The 17,071-nt window shown below is 45.7% G+C and overlaps 1 protein-coding gene across 2 annotated transcripts in view; it reads left to right on the top strand.

The window, feature by feature from the left end:
* Cdca7l (cell division cycle associated 7 like) overlaps positions 1-17,071 on the top strand; it is a 38,833-nt gene that overhangs the window by 12,707 nt on the left and 9,055 nt on the right. The window contains exons 2-3 of one of the 2 annotated variants that reach the window (XM_006988294.4): positions 11,768-11,902; positions 15,187-15,315. In XM_006988294.4, the coding sequence (XP_006988356.1) occupies positions 11,768-11,902; positions 15,187-15,315 (264 nt within the window). Of the gene's footprint in view, positions 1-11,767; positions 11,903-15,183; positions 15,316-17,071 lie in introns of both variants that reach the window. The other variant, XM_006988293.4, reaches the window with a different exon arrangement.

Genomic DNA, 17,071 nt, shown 5'->3' on the forward strand with positions numbered 1-17,071 from the left:
TTTAAAATGTATCACATTTGTTGTTTAGTCTAGCAAGTGGTCTGGTCTGGATAGAGGATAATTGGATGTGTACACTTGAGAAAAGCACACGCTTTGTTGAGTTGTGTTCTTTGAGTCTCTTGGCTGGTTTATTGTTGAAGCCTTCTGTTTCGGGCTGTTCACAATTCCATCCTTGTTGAAATTGAGGTGTTGACGTCTGCGTCTGTATCCCATACCACGGGGCTGTTCCTCTCTTGCGTTTTTGAAGCTTTGGTTTTGGAGCATGTATTGGAAAGTGTTACATTGTCTGGGTGAGTTGACCTCATTCACACTGTCTCTGTAACAGCTTTGTGTGTTATGTGTTTTCTGTCTTTTTCTTTAAACAGGGTCTGATGTGAGTCCCCTCTCATGAGCATTTAGCTGTATCATTACACTAAATAAAATAAATAAATACATTTTGCAGGGCTGGAGCATAAACCCAGGCCTTAAGCTGCTAACCAAGTGTTCTGCCACTGAACTCTATGACCAGCATTCTTTTTGAGAGAGGGTCTTGTTAAGTCAGTCACGCTGACCTCAGACTTAACTCTGTAGCCTAGGCAGCCCTTGGAGCTTCCTGCTTTAGCCTCTGGAGTAGCTTGAAATTGTAGACCTGCTACCAGGACCTGCATGCCTTTCTTTTATGCTTTATATGTGTCTTGTCTTCTTGAGGTGGGGTTCTCACCGTGTAGCCCACTCTGACCCTCTTGAGTGCTGGGATTGTAGACGTGCATCGGCATTCTTGGCACCTTACACCCTTTCCATCTCTCCTTCATAACTGCCTTGTTTATGTTGATTTCTCTCGCTTCCCTCCCTCCCTCCCCCCCCCCTTTTTTTTTTGGTTTTTTGAGACAGGGTTGTGGTGCTGTTTTTTGTATCAAATAAAGTTTGCCTGAGGATCAGAGGACAGAGCCAGCCACTAGATTAAACATAGAGGCCAGGCAGTGGTGGCACACACCTATAATTCTAGCATTTGGGAGATAGAATGTTCAAATCTTAGATGGTCTTTTAATAAACAATCCGGAGCCAGATATCAGGGTGAAAGCTGAAAGATCAGAGAAGCAGAGCAGCCAGCCACTAGTTCTTACCTCTACGAAATCCTCAGCCTAAAGAGAGTGAGTTCCTGTGTCCTCACGCCTTATGTACCTTTCTCTGCCCTGCCATATTACTTCCTGAGGTTAAAGGCGTGTGTGTGCTTCCCTCTGATCCTCGGGCAAGTTTATTAGGGTTCACAATATATCACCACAGCAGAGATCTGTCTAGATCTCTGTGAGTTCAGAGCCACCCTGGACTACATAAGATTGATTCAGTCTAGGAGAGAAACAGAGCCAGGCCGTGGTGGCACACACCTTTAATCCTAGCACTAGGAAGGAAGTGACATGGCTGGGCGGAGAAAGGCACATAAGGTGTGAGGGGACAGGAACTAGAGCCTTTTCGGCTGAGGACTCAGAGGCTTTTGGTCAGGATTCGTGGAGATAGGAGCTCACCTTCCATTCGGCCTGAGGATTCTGTAGTGGCGAGACGTTTCTCAAGTTGCTTGTTTCTTTGTCTCTGATCTTTCACCCCAATATCTGGCTCAGGAATTTTTTTAGAGACCAATTTGAGATTCCTGCAACACAGGGTTTCTCTGTGTCCTGGTTGTCCTTGGCTTTTCTGTTTCGACCAGACTGGCCTCAAACTCACAGAGATTCTCCTGGCTCTGCCTCCCAAGTGCTGGGATTAAAGGTGTGCGCCATCACTGCCCAGCTGCAAGAATCTTTCTAAGCCCCACCCTACTACTTCCTGTGTCTCTCTAATATGTCCTCAGTCCTCCAGAACCTCTATGGCTAATTTGGTCAGATAGTGGATAGCTCTGCCCTCTGATTCAAAGTAAACTTCATTGTCAGTCTTGGGTGTGTCAGAGTGCGATCAAAATATCCCACGAGTATTAGTGATAATTTATCCTGTTTGTGGCAGATCTTTGGTGCAACTGTTTGTTTTTTTTTTTTAATATTGTTTATTTATTGTGTATACAGTGTTCTGGCTGCGTGTTTGCCTGCAGGCCAGAAGAGGGAACCAGATCTCATTACAGATGGCTGTGAGCCACCATGTGGTTGCTGGGCATTGAACTTAGGGTGCAACTGTTTTTTTCTTTGAATTTTAAGAAAGAATTGTATGTGGATCACATTGATGATGTCCTCCTTGAAGGGTTCCTTCTGAACTCTACATCTGATTGACCACATCAGCTGCCAGACTTTGAAGTGCTCGTGAGTGAGCATGCCTCCACAGCCCAGGTTTATACTGAGCTCTGTGACTCGCGTCTGAGTCAGTTCTTGGAAACAGTGTGACATGTGCTTCTTATACACCAACTAGTTTATTTGTATAAGATTTGAAGGAATTACTGTATTTGCGCTGGACATGGTCACATGCACCTTTAATCCCAGCACTCTAGAGGCAGAGGCGGGCGGATCTTCATGAGTGTGAGGCCTACCTGGTCCAGTTACAGGCTGGGTGGGCCCACACAATGAGACTGCCTCACCGCCCCCCAACAACAAAAAAAGAAAGAAAAGTAGAAAACACCATACCTTGGCCTTGGTGGTAGGTCGAGGGGAAGCTGAAGTGGTGGCTTCCCTAAGCAGCGTTTCTTCACACACACAGGACTCTCCACCTTACAGAACGGGTCCTATTAGCTGGTTGTTTTGATCTTGTGAGGAGCGAGCGGAGGGTGGAGCCTGTTCCCAGGTGAAATGCTCACTCACATTCCTGGAGTACCAAGCATTTCCTGAGGCTCTGTCAGCATCAGGCCTTAATTAATTGGCTTTAAAGGAGGATCTTATTATTTTCCTTTAATAAGGATGGGCAGGGGATGCTGCTCGGGTGGCGGGGTACTTCCCTGGCATACACAGAGCTCTGGGTTTACTCAACACCACACAGAGCCTGCTGGGGCACGCCTGTAATCCCAGGACTGGAGAGGTGGAGGCAGGGGGATCTGAAGTCAAAGGCTAGCCTGAGGTACATGAGATACCCCCCACCCCCACCCTCTGCACCATATTAAGAAAGAAAAAGGTAGTAGGTGGTGAATATGTTCCCCATGGCTAGGTGGTATATTTTGATTAATTAAAATTATGCTTTAATTGTGTGATATAAAAGTTTAATGATGCCTTACATTGATTTATTTTCATAAATAAGTACCTGACTGGAAGCCAGCTGGCACTTTGAGGCATGTTTGATAGTTTATTAGTTTCTTTTTGTTAATGGAATTTCAATTAAGACTTGCGTCGGCAGGAGCCAGGATGGTGTGGAAACTTCCTCTACAGTAGTTCCTAATTCTGTCACCCTTTAATACAGTACCTCATGTTGTGGTGACCCCCAACCATAAAATTATTTTCATTGCTACTTCATAACTGTAATTTTGCTACTGTTATGAATTGTAATGTAACTATCTGTGCTTTCTGATGGTCTCATGTGACCCCCCCACATTGAGAACCACTGCTCTAAAGCATTCCTGTGTTGTAGGGATGCTGGGAAGGGGCACTTGGTGAGGAGCAGAACTTAGCAGGCTTTTATCAGTACTCCTTAGGATGCAGCAAAGCTGGACTCCATCCTGAACTCTTGGGTTACTGCTGTGGGCTGGAATCTGAGTACTGGGGCTTGATGGTGGTTATGGAGTCCTGAAGCTGAACCCTGGCTCATGTGCAGTGTATCTGAACCTGCCTCCCTGGAGAAGGTTGGGTTCTCAGCCCACATGCATCTGAAGTGTTGGTAGCACTAGACTGGGCCAAAGCGGAACTTACCAGTTACAAGACTGCACTCTTAATTAAGGACACACACACACTTTTCAAATTTGTCTTTTGTTGGTTTTTTGTAATTATGGTAGAGTACACATAACATAGCTTTCCCCTCATAACCATTTCCCAGCATGAAGGTAGGTTGTTGTGGAACATTATTTTAAGGTGTGTTACTTTTGTTTGTGTTGCATTTGTTTAACTCTGAACCTGTGTTACTGTGCCTGTCTAAAACACCTGATGGTCTAACAAAGAGCTGAATGGCCAATAGTGAGGCAGGAGAGAGAAATAGGGCGAGGTTGGCAGGCAGAGAGGCTAAGTAGAAGGAGAAATCTGGGAGTAGGAGTAAGAAGGAGCAAGAAAAGAAGGGGACAGCCACCCAGCCACACGGCCACCCAGGAAGTAAGATACACAGAAGTAAGAGAAGGAAAAAGCCCAGAGGCGAAAGGTAGTGGGGATAATTTAAGAAAAGCTGGCTAGAAACAAGCCACGCTGAGGCCGGGCATTTATACCTAGGATAAGCCTCTGTGTGATTTATTTGGGGGCTGGGTGGCGGCCCCCCCAAGGAGCAAGAACAACAACAGTAGGCTGTGTGGTCGATTCCGAGGTGTGTGATCAGTCTTCAGAACTCTTCCTGTGTGACTAGAACAAACTCTTCAGCCACTCTTACTTACCACACCCACCATGCAGCCACTTAGCATTTCTTCTTTTTGCAACCAGCCTGTTTGACTTAGCATGGAACTGTGAGCCAGATTTCTTTCCTTTCTAAGGCTGAGTGATGCTCTGTATTATGTAGGACAGCCTGTTTTTGATTCGTTTGATGACCCATTGAAGAAGATAACTGCCTGACTTGACAACTGAATGTGCTGCTTTGAACAAAGGAAAGGAAAAATTTAAATGTTTGGTTAGCAACAGAGAACTGGGTTTCACTGTAACATTTCCATTCATGTATTCATATATACATTTTTACCCCTCACCATCCCCCACTCACCATCCCCCCATCCCCCATCCCCACACTCACTTCCCCCACTCACCATCTCACCATCCCCCACTCACCATCCCCACCATCCCCCATCCCCCACTCACCATCCCCCATCCCCACCATCCCCCATCCCCACCATCCCCCATCCCCACACTTACCATCCCCACACTCACCATCCCCCATCCCCACACTCACCATCCCCCATCCCCACACTGGCTTCCTCTCGCTGGGCCCCTTCCTCCTCTCACAGCTCCCACTCAGATGACATATTTCTCCTCTCATATTTCCCCTCCTGTTAGACCTCTTCCTTTCTTCTCAGTCTTTCTACTTTTATGCACTATCTAGATATGAATCTGCATGTAGATTCCACAAGACAGAAAACATGTGTTTGTCATTCTGACTGGCTAATTTTGATTAACACAGTTACTTTCAGTTCTGTTTCTTTCCCCACAAATGTGATAGTTTCCTTCTTTGTTAGAACCAAATAAAACTCCTTTGTGTGTCTGTGCCAAAGGCTGCATATCTACTCATCTGTTGATCGACGTCTAGGCTGGTTCCATCTTGTCTATTATGGACAGTGTAGCAGTAGATGTAGTGTGTAATACTGTTGTGTTCTACTGACTGAGTTGTCTGAGTATACACTCGGGGGTTACCGGATGGATCATATGGTTATCTCCGCTTGTACACTTTTGACCCATGGTGGCTATCTCTGCAGGTTACATTCCACCAGCAATGAATAAGGATGCCTCTTGATCACACCCTCCCCGGCATGTGTTGATGCCCTTCTGACTGGGGTGAAATAGAACTTTAAAGCAGTGTTAGTTAGCTTACATTTTCTTCTTGTCTCAGAACTTTGGGCAGTTCGACAGGGCTCCAGATACCCTTTGCATTTGTTCTTGGAGAACTATTCCGTTCATTAGCTATTTAGATTAGATGATTGGCTTTTTGGGATCCTTATAGATTCTGATTCTTAATTTCCCGTCAGATGTATAGTTGGCAAAGACATTTCCACCCTCGTATTCTGTCCCTTCATTGTACAGAAATCTTAATGTTTTATAATCCCAGTTGTTAGAAAGCCCTTGCCTACACCTGTGTCTTGAGATGTTTTGCTTACGTTTTCCTCTAGCAGTTCCAGAATTTCTTATACTGGGTCTTTGATCCATTTGGATTGATTTTTTTTTTTTTTTTTTTTTTTTGGTTTTTCGAGACAGGGTTTCTCTGTGTAGCTTTGCGCCTTTCCTGGGACTCACTTGGTAGCCCAGGCTGGCCTGGAACTCACAGAGATCCGCCTGGCTCTGCCTTCTGAGTGCTGGGATTAAAGGCGTGCGCCACCACTGCCCGGCCATTTGGATTGATTTTTATGCAGGGTAAGAGATAATGAGCTTGGTTTTCATTCTTCTACATGAGGGTACACAATTTCCCCAGCACTATTTATTATCGAAGAGGCTCCCCCTACACCACACCCCCACCCCCACCCCCACCCCACCAGTGAATGTTTTTGGTGCTTCTCTTGTAGCTGTGTGGGTTTGTTTCTGTGGTTCTGGTCTACTGGTCTGTTTGTGTCTGTGCTGGGACTCTAGATGTTTGTTAGTGTGACTCCGTAGTGTTATCTGAGGTCGGGACTGTGGCGGCTCAGTCTTGCTGTTTGTGCTTAGGAGTGCTTTGTCTGTTTGAGCACTGGGGTTTGCAAGGTTTTGTTCTTTTTTTTAGCTCTGTGAGGATTGCATTGCAGTGAATCTATAAACTGCTTTTTCTAATATATTATTTTTTTCTGCCAATTCATGAGTATGGGAGGTCTTTTCATCTTGTAGTGTCTTCATTTTTTTTTCTTCAGTGTGTTATGATTTTTTTTTTTAACATGCTTTGCATCTCCTCGGCTAGGTTTATTTTTAGATGATCTTGTTCTCCCCCGCCTGGGGTGTGTGTGTGTGTGTGTGTGTGTGTGTGTGTGTATGTGTGTGTGTTTAGTTCATTGCTGGCATGTAGAAAAGCCACTAATTAATTTCTTTATATGTTGGTTTTGTACTCTGCTTAAAATGTTTATGAGTGCTAAGTGATTTCTGGTGGAATGTTTAGGGCCTTTCAAGTACAGTGTCATGTTATCAGCACATACGGGTAGTTTAGTTTCCTTGGTTCCTCTTTATATCTCTATTATCTCTGTTGTCTTACTGTTCTAGCTTGGCTTTAGAATGGAGAGAATGAGTACCCTTGTATCAGTCCTAGTCTTACAGGAGATACTCCGTGTTTATGTAGTAAAATGTTGGCTGTAGGTTTGTCATATCTTTATTATGCTGATGTATGTTCTTCCTATTCCTAGACCTTTTATCATGAAGGGATGTTGAATTTTTCAGAGGTCTTTTTGTTGATTGTCCTTTAAGTGTATTTATGTGCTGTATGACATTTGATGGTTTGCATATATTGATTTGCATATCCTTACACTCCTGGAATGAAATAGTTCAGTCATAGGATGTGATTTCCTTTTCTCCTCTCTGTTTTACTTATTTTAATTATTTTATGCATACATGCATATAATGTATTTTGATCATATTTACGCCCACTCTTTCCTGATAGATTTTCTACTCCCTTCAACTTCATGTCCTTTTATAAAATTACTGACCAAGTCCAATTTGTACCACTCCTATAGGCTTGGATGTGGGGCCATCCATTGGAACAGGTCAACCTACCAGGGCCATACCCCTAATGAAAACTGACTCTGCCTTCCCTAGAAGCAATCAGTTGTTAATGGCTTCTGGGCAAGGGGGGTTCTGGTGACCCCCTCCCCCCATCTCCACTTGCATGCTGAATAGTTTGATCTTATGCTGTGAGTTCATGAGTGCAGGGACGCTAGAAGACACAGTTTGCCCCAGCCCTTCCCAACCTCTGCCTCTTAAAAGTCTTTCTGCCCCCTCTTCCACACTGTTCCCTGCATCTTGGTGCAAGGAACTGTGATGTTGTGTCCCCCATAGGCTCACATATTTGAACGCTGGGTGTCCAGTTGATGGCACTGTTTGGGAAGCTGTGGACCCTTTAGGAGGGTTGCTAGAGGAAGCCTGTCACTGGGGGTGGGCTTTGAGAGTTGATGGCCCTGCGCCTCTTCTGTTCTCGCTCTGCCTCGTGTTTGTGGTTGAAGATGTGATCTCTTAGCTTCCTGCTCTGGTTACCTACTGCCATGCCTACCCTGCCACTTTGAACTCTTCCTCTGAGACCATAAGCCTAAATGAATATTTTTCTTCCATAAGTTGCGTTTGGTCATGACATTTTATCACAGCAACAGAAAAGGAACTAATACAAATACAGATGTTCCATTTACAGCCGGGCACCCCTTAGGCCCCTCCCCCTTCCTAATGCTACAACCTGCTTTATAACTAATTATAACTGGTCCTGCTTTATAACTGCAACTTTGCTACTATTATGAATGTAATGTAAATATCCGATGTGCAGGATATGTGATAAGGAATCCCCAAAGGGGCCATGACCCACAGGTTGAGAACCACTGCCTTAGACACTTGCTGTCTGCACTTTGACCAGTTGTGAGTTTCTATGTTGACTACCATCACTGCACAAAGAAGCCTCGATGGGGTCTGAGAGCTGGACCAATCTACAGGTGCAGAGAAATGTATTCAGAAGGCAATTTGGTGCCATGTCCATTTAGTAAAAGAATAGTCAGCTTACCTCTGTGCCCTATGAGCTCCATCTTGCTGCTCCCTGATTCTTGAATTTGATTTGCACAAATTTTATTGAGAATTGTGTCTGTGTCCATTAAGGATATTGGTCTATTTGTTGTTGTGTCTTTATCTAGTTTCGGTTTCAAGATACATTGACTTCATAGAGTGAGTTTGGTCGTATTCCTTCCCCTTCTGTTGTGGAAAAGGTGAATGTCGGTGTTGAGTCATCCACACCTAACAAGTCAGTCAGATCCAGGACTTCTCTTTGGCTCTTAACTGCTATAGTTTCATTGCTTGGTGTTGAAATGGTTTTTATCTTCTTAATGGCTGGTCTATGAGGCTAGGAATTTATCTATTAGAACTCTTTTACATTGTCTAGTTTTTTAGGCTATAACTTTTAAAGATATTTTCTAATGATCCCCTGGATTTCATTGGAATCTATTGTAATTCCCCCCTTTTTGTCTTTGACCTTACTAATTTGGATCTTTGTTGTTGTTAGATTAACAGAGGGTTCACCAATCCTATTTAAAATGCTTTTTTTTTTGAGTATTCTGTATCTGTTGAAGAATGAATGGGATATTCCATACATGTCTGTCAAACCATTTGATCTCTGGTGCAGTTTAACTGAAGTGTCTTTGCTAATATTTAGTTTGGATAACCTGTCTAAGGATGGGGGGGGGGTATGGAAGTCATCCATCTGTATTATTTTCTTAGTGCCTCTCTGACCTTTTATGCCCATTCATGCTTATTTTACGAAGTTCAGAGCACGGATGTGTGGTTAGTAAACGCATTTACAGTTGTTACATCTTGAATTGTGTGGCCGTTGTTAATGTGTTGTGGCTTCCTTTGTCTTCTCGCCTGTGATTTGAAGTCTCCTGTATAAGATAAAGTGGTAGTTACGCTGGATTGTGTTCAGCTTTCTTCCATTTCATCGTCATTTGACTCAGATTGTGTTTTTGTCTTGTTGCTTTGTTGTTTCCAGTGATGTGTGTTTCTTGGAGACATTTGGATCTTGATTTTTAATAGGCTCAGTTGGTATGTTGTCTTTTTAGTGGTAAGGTAAGATTGTTTGTGTTTCAGACTTCATTAGAAGAGGTTTGCCAATTCCCACAATGTTGCCAGTTGTTTTTCTCCTTGGCTGGATTACGTTTGCTCTGCTCCCCCCACCCCCCACCTCCCACCCGCCTCCTGTTAGTATCCAGGGCTCCCTGGTTTACAGTGTTTGCTATAATGATTTCGTTTTTGGCTGTCCCTGGCTCATCTGTTCTTCTCAGTGTTCTCGTGATTGACAGTGTTTTCTTCAGTGTTTGATATCCCTTTAAGCATCTAATGCAGTCTTAGCTTGGTCATGGGCTGCCTTAATTTGTGTCATAGTCAATTTTAAAAGACAACTTAGGCAGTGGGTATGGTTCTCTTGGTTGGCAGTTATTCACTTTCATGGCATAAAATGTCCCATGCTCGCCTGGTTTTGAGGGTTGGCGATGAGAGAGGTCTGATGTTGTTACTCTTGCCTTTATTGGTGCCCCCTCCCCCACAGCTTCTGATGTTGGTTGTTTACTTTGTTGTTGTTTTAAATCTTGAGTATAATATATGTAGAAACATTTATCTTCATGTCAATTCAATTCGGATTTCTAAATGTTAGGGTTTCTCTTTCTTTGGATTTGGGAAATTTATGTTATTAATTTCATCAACCATTTTCTATGCCTTCCCTTCTTCCCTGTGGATGGGTCTCTCTCCCCCTCTCCCACCCCCCATGTGTGGGTGTGAGTGTGTGGGGATTGGATTTAGGGCCTTACATGTCCTAGGCAAACACTATACACCGAGTCCCAGCCTTGCCCAGGGAGTCTTAAGTCTCATCTCTTGATTGTATCTTAGAGGTCTTTCATGTTGCAATCATGCTTGTATATTTAATGTCTTCATTGATATCTGGGTGCAGTATTGCCTCAATCTGCACCCCAGGTTTCTTTCTTCTGCCTGGGTGAGCCTCTGGTTTTGCTTTTGACTATGTGTCTTATTTGATTCATTGAGTCTTTAATTTCTATGATTTTTTTCCCCAAGAACTCAATGTCTTTGCCACATTTCTTCATGAGGCTGTCCTTTTTAATCCACACTGCTGATTCTCTCACCCGTGATGCTGACTTCCCTCCTCTGTTTCTAGCTTGCCTTCCCAGAGCCTGGATTGATCTCCTTATGCCATTCATCTGCTTGTTTAGATGCCTTTGAGGTTAGTGTTCATTTGGTTGTGAACTTTGGGGCTCGTCATTGGTGCTTCGATAGCACAGGACTTTGAATTCACCGGTTGAGGAGTCAGGACCTTTTGGAGGTGTCATGTTGCTTGTGTTTGTGTGTTGCGCTTTGTGAAATGGTGTGGATTTCTCGTCTGATTTTATTTGGGGATTTTCATAATGAGCAGCCCACTTGGGAAGTTTCCACCCCAGCACCATCAGGAGACAACAGGTTCTTGTGGTAGCAATAATTAAATCGTAAAGACAGACTTCCACTTAAAATCCACTAAGGCCATTAATGTATCACGGATAACGTACAACAGAAGCAGTCAGAACCGACAGAGTGTGGTCTGAGGTTTAGAATTATATAGGGTAAAGGTGGAAGTAGTAAATGAATGTAATAAATACAGGGGCACGGGAATGGAAAATAGGGAAGGAAGGCCCAAGGAAAGAAAGAATAAAGAGACGTGGAGAATATTATGAAGGAAAAGAGAAAATCAAGAGATTGGGGAAAAAAGTAAGAATCTAAAAATTCCTCATAATGACAAATTTGTCACCAAAAATTAGGGAAGAATAAGGAGAGAAATAAAAACATGAATACCTTAAAAGAAATAAGGGAAACTGGGGCTGGGGAGAGATGTCTCATCTGGGAACGGTGCCTTCCATGCCTGTGTGAGGACCTGAGCTCAGAGCCCCAGCACGCATATGAACGCTGGGGGTAAAATGGGACCGTTGGCTGCACAAGAATGAGGACCTGGGTTTGGATCCCAGGTGTCCCTGTGAAAACTGGGCACTGTAGTACCTGTAATCCCAGTGCTTAGAGGTGGAGACAGGAGGATTCCTAAGCTCATTGCCCAGCTAATTCAGCTGGATCAGTGGATTTCAAGTGAGAGGCCTTGTCTTAATAAGGTAGACAGGTTGAGGAAGGCACTCCATCTAGCTTCCACGTGTACACATGCACACCGGCACCATGCAAGTTGGGGTGTCTCAGCGGAAATACTTTGCTCAGGGTTCTTAGGGCCTTGGGAGCAGTTGTGGTAAAGGATGTGATGCTCGTTCTGCCCTAAGTGATCACGGCAGCCTCAGTGTTATCCTTCCCTTCTGAATCCAAAACAGATCCCCAAAGAAGTCGCTGACATCTTTAATGCCCCCAGTGATGATGAAGAGTTCCTGGGTTTCCAGGATGATGTTCACATGGAGAACCTGTCAGAGAGCTGCGATAGTTTGGACTCGCTGGAGTTGCAGAAACAGGTAGGAGTCTTTCTTTTCAAGACAGGTGTGGCCCTCCGGAAGCCTGCAGCGGGGTTGGGTGCTCTTTCGTCTTAGTGTTGGCGATGCCTTGAGTCATTGGGTCCCCATATCCCAGCTGTTATTTGATTTATTATGTACACAGGCCAGAAGAGGGCGCCCAGATCTCATTCAGATGGTTGTGAGCCACCATGTGGTTGCTGGGAATTGAACTCAGGACCTCTGGAAGAGCAGCTCTTCACCGCTGAGCCATCTCTCCAGCCCCTCGTTTCCTGTCTCCACTACCCAGGAACGGGTGGAACTTCCTGTGTCCGCTCACTCCTCCCTTCATCTCTCTGCTCTCTGTAGCTGCCCTCACACTCAGCACTTAGTGAAATTCCCCTCTCTTCTTGCTGAGAGTACCAGAAGGACTGAGCTCTGGTCAGGCTCTCTCCCTGGGCACGGGTAGAGAGGGAGTGTGGAGCCTCAGCCATCATGTCAGGGCATGTGGGCACGGGAGACATCTGCTGCTTTTGCTGCCATGACTGCCACATGCCAGGCCGCAGGGCTGACTCCACCCCAGCAGACCTTTATTGGCTGTGAGTGAGTGTGCCACTCACATCTTACACAGATACTGAATTTGCTCCAGACTGCAGGGGCTGATGGAATACCGATGAAGCTCAGGGACACCAAAGACTTAGCCAAGGTCCCGCATGGGAAAAAGAGCTGAGTGAGGCTGTCTTTTCCAAGTCCAGGCCACCGCTTTCCATCTCCTCCTCCCCGACACCTTCTCTTCCCTGCTGGAGGGATTCCTTTTCCTTCTGTGATGGAATGTATGTGTCTGCCTCTGTTGCAAGTTCCTTGAAGGAGGAAATCATACTTGGACCGGGCTTTTTAGCTTCCCTGGCCCTGGTCTTTCGTTCCACTGACCCTTTGATCTCCGTTCAAGCATGCGGCACACTGCGTCATCGTGCACAGTAGGCACCCCTAAGTGTTTATTGGGGACAGATGGAGTATGTCCACCTCACTGGTACACAGGTCATGGCTGTCTAGTCCTTTTCATGTCACACGAGCTTCAGAATAACACATGGACTCGGCGGTTTCCTCCTGCTTAGAGTGTAATCACGGGAGACACTAGTCACTTGGTACTGCCTTGGCTGTGTAATGAGCAGCTTTCAGAGAGTGAGGAGCTGTGTGAGCCTTTACCCAGGCGTGCAGTGAGGCTGTGCGGTGGAGATTAGCTTTGCACACCCACGTGGAAAACGGTTCTTAAGCCCTTGAGAATAAGCTTGTGGCAAAGTCGTCTTAATCCCATCAGGCCCGATCACCTCACTAGGATAGAAATTGCCAGGAAGGTTGGAACTCGCTGCTCTAAGGCTTGACTCATTCTCTTTCAGGCTCTGTGTAGGATCTTTGGACGTTTATTGAATTTGTGCATTGAGGCCAGTGCCCTGGAAAAACCCCCCAGGGGTTAGCCAGATGTTTCCTGCATGGGGGCTTGGTGGGTTTCCTCCGCTGTGCCGCACTTGCTTCTTTGTATTTACTTTAGTATGTGTGGGAGTGTTTCCGTGGTGTGTATGTGTGCACCGATTGCAATTGTGTGAGCCCTTGCAGCTGGAGTTAGAGGTGGTTCTAAGCCGCCACGTGGGCACTCGGAACGAATCCGTGTCCTCTGCACAAACATTAAGAGCTCTTCACCACTGAGCCATCTCTCCAGTCCCACATTTGTTCTTTTATTAATGTTTAACCCTGGCCTGATGCTCACCCGACCCACACACTTGTGGTTCATTTTGTTTGTCCTGCTGGGAGAGAGAGAGAGAGAGAGAGAGAGAGAGAGAGAGAGGGAGGGAGGGAGGGAGGGAGGGAGGGAGGGAGGGAGGGAGGGAGGGAGGGAGGGAGGGAGGAGCGAGGGGGGAGCGAGGGGGAGAGAGAGGGAGCTCATCAACTTGCACACAGTTTGTGTAGTTGACTCTGGGCTCCCTCCCTTAAATACAATTTGAGTTTCTCTTTAAAGAAACTCCTTTTTTTCTTTTCTTTTTCTTTTTCTTTTTTCTTTTTTGCAGCTGCACCACAGCTAACAACAAAGGAAGGAAGTAGCATAGCTCTGAGCAAACCCATTCCAATTACCCATAATAATTCATAGGAGACAATCTTCAGCTTAGAGTGCTAGCTGTAGGCATTTCCTTCTCCGCTGCCCTCTAAGTTTTCCCGCTATTATATGTTTCTGTTTTTTCTGTTTTCCCCCAAGGATATCTGAGCCTGAAGACGTGTATAATTAAAGCCAGAGAAAGGCAGCAGTGAGATGGTGTCAACCAAGTGTGGTGTTACGAGGGGTCACTGCTTTATTGGGTGGGGACAGGGACCAGAGTCCTGGTGTCCGGGAGCCGCGTGGGGGTCTCCCTTTGAGTCTGCCATTCTTCCGCTTTTTCTCTCCGACACACACTTAGGAGAGCTAGGCTTCCTTCCTTCTTTGTGGTATTTCCAAAGAAAATAAGAGCCATTATTAGGAAATGTCTTTGCTCACCCCTTCAGTCTTGCAAGAGGGGGTCCCAGGGCGAGAGGGGTGCAGATCTCCATCAGTTCCCCATGTTCCTGCCATCGTAAATGGAGCAAGTCCGATCCCTAGCGATGGGTGAGGGGTGTAGGGGCCTTGGCACTTTGCTATGGAGAGTGGGTGCCACTGCATTTGAAGGGGAGAGACGTCCACCCACAGAAGAGTGCTCCAGATGGCCAAAGGGAGTAAAGCCAGCAAGTAGGTGTCCACTTCCCACAAGTTTCTGCGTGAAGTTCTGGTTGGCTGGCACGGGAGACTCTGAACTCTATCCACACTCCCCAGTCATAGCACGAGTGACCAGGACACAGTATTGATTGAGATTTTCTTGTTTATGTCTTCATTTCTATAAGGTTTAGAAAATGTGTGTGCTGTGTGTGTCTGTTGTGTGTAGTAAAATACTCATCATGTAGAGCGTATCACTATAACTGCTTTCAGTAGCATTAAGCATAATGTACATTGTCAAGCCGCTGTCCTCACTGCCACTCCCTAGAACATTCCCGTCCAATAGAAAGCCTTGCCCATTAGTAAGTCCCGCCCTGTACCCACTGTTCTTTCCCTTTCTCTTCATGAACGTGCTGTGGCAGTGGTACCTGATTTTGGTTGGAGACAAGGTCTCACTGTGTAGTCCAGGGTGGGAATCCTGCCTCAGCCTTTACCCCAATACCCAGGGAGACCTCCTCCTCCCCCACAGAGCACTGGGATTCTGGGTCTGTGTCACCGTGTCTCCCTTTAATACCTGTTTTTAATTTAGCAGGATGTGTGTTTCCATTCGAAATACCTCACTGAAGAGCTAAAAAGGATTTTCATAGAGGACACAGATTCAGAAATTGAAGATTTTGAAGGATTTACCGAGAGTGAGCTGAACATGAACAGTGACCCAGAGGTAACGGTAGTCCTGCCAACATGAAGGGGTGTGACCTCTAATGTTCCTCGTCCTGCTTTGAATTATCCTTTTATCCTGACATGTTACCTTATAAGGGAAAAGATGGTATTATTTATTTTATTTATTTATTTTTTTAGCAGTAGAAGCCAAATAATGTAAGAATCATTACTCTAGAGCTGGTCCTGCCTGTTCCACAGGTACACTCCTCTGCTAGAGAAAACCGTCCCTCTACCCCTTGGGGGTCAGGAGCATATCCCAGGTGGCCTTCATCGTCGTACCCAGTTTATCTCAGATTCATCGTCAGCTTCCTTTATCTGTCAAGTCTGTCTTGGGGTCACATGCTCCTCCACGCTGTCTCTTGTGGGGCATGAAGTCATATTCTTAGGCTGGAAGCTAACGGGACAAAGCGGGGTGATAGAGCAACGTAGGAGTGGCCGATGCTGCCTGGTTTGGATTCTGCTGACTATGAGGAAGCCTTGGGCCTGTGGGGGGCCTGCACTGTGAGATGGCTTCCTTGAGGATCTCTTTCTTTTATTCCGTTTATTGAGGCCAGTTAGTTTTCACACACTAGCATTTCAGTTGTAGGTCCCTTTAAATCACTACCTTGTTGTTAGTGATGTTGGTGATGGTGTTTTGAGGCAAGATCTCACACCATAGCCCAGGTTGGCCCTAAACACATAGCATTTCCTCTGCATCAGCATCTCAGGTACTGGGATTCCAGGCATGTACCACCACGTCAGACCGTATTGTTTTATTGGGATAGTTTTAGGTTTGACCTATTCTCCCTTTACATGGTGGTGATCTGGTTGTCAAACAGTGTGCTACTGTCACTGCAGTTCACATTTTTGTGAGGCGTTAACCCATGTTTTCACTAATGTGCCCTTTCTGTCCTGGGTTCCAGTCCCAAGAATCACATAGCAGTAAGCCTCTCTTTTTAATTTTTTACATTTATATATTTAACTGATTCATAGAAACAAGGTGAGGTAGAAGTTTTTAAAAGCATAAGTGTTTAATGTTAACTGTGAAAGATAGCATATCTGAAAATACCCTTCCTTGCTGGTAAGGGGAGGTTAGTTTACGCCTATCCGATGTCATCTGGTCCTGTATGACCTTTGCCACAGAACCTGAAGAAAGACAATCTGTGGTAATGGTGGCTTTCTCTATCCCTCTCCTTCCCTCAGGCATCACTTAGGGCATGTAAGTCCTGGGCATTGGCCACCTCACTGCATTGTAGCTCAGACACCCCACCCTGCCCTGGATTTTTTCCCAGGTAATTGAGATTTTCACCAGTAGGACACTTGAGATCTCCCAAAACTTGATGGGTTTCATCTCTAAGTGACTTCTTTAACTACTGCTCTTTAGCTCAGTGATGCCTAGTCAGTCAAGGAGCTTGTTTCTGGGGAGGGAAAGGAAGTTGCTCCCAAAGGCCCCTTCCCTGGAATCTCTGTACTCGGTCACAGCTGATAGAACTCAGGGTAGGCCGCTCACAAATGTGACTACAGAGTGCCTCGAGGAAAACGTGGTGCCAGTCAGCGTTCCGTGACTAGAATAAAACACTTACAGAGGGAAAAGGTTCATCGTGTGTGGCTCACAGTCTGAAGGTCCCTGTGCATCATCGGTTGGCTCTGTGGCTTTGCATCTGCCAGGTGAGGCAGGAACACGTGGTGGAGCCAGGCTGCTCACCAAGGCCCGGAAGCCAGAAAGAGCAAAGGGGAGGAGGGTAAGGTTCCCACCACCCAGCCAGGAGCATGGCTGC

The sequence above is a fragment of the Peromyscus maniculatus genome, chromosome 14, assembly GCF_049852395.1.
Source record: "Peromyscus maniculatus bairdii isolate BWxNUB_F1_BW_parent chromosome 14, HU_Pman_BW_mat_3.1, whole genome shotgun sequence".
Taxonomy (NCBI): domain Eukaryota; kingdom Metazoa; phylum Chordata; class Mammalia; order Rodentia; family Cricetidae; genus Peromyscus; species Peromyscus maniculatus.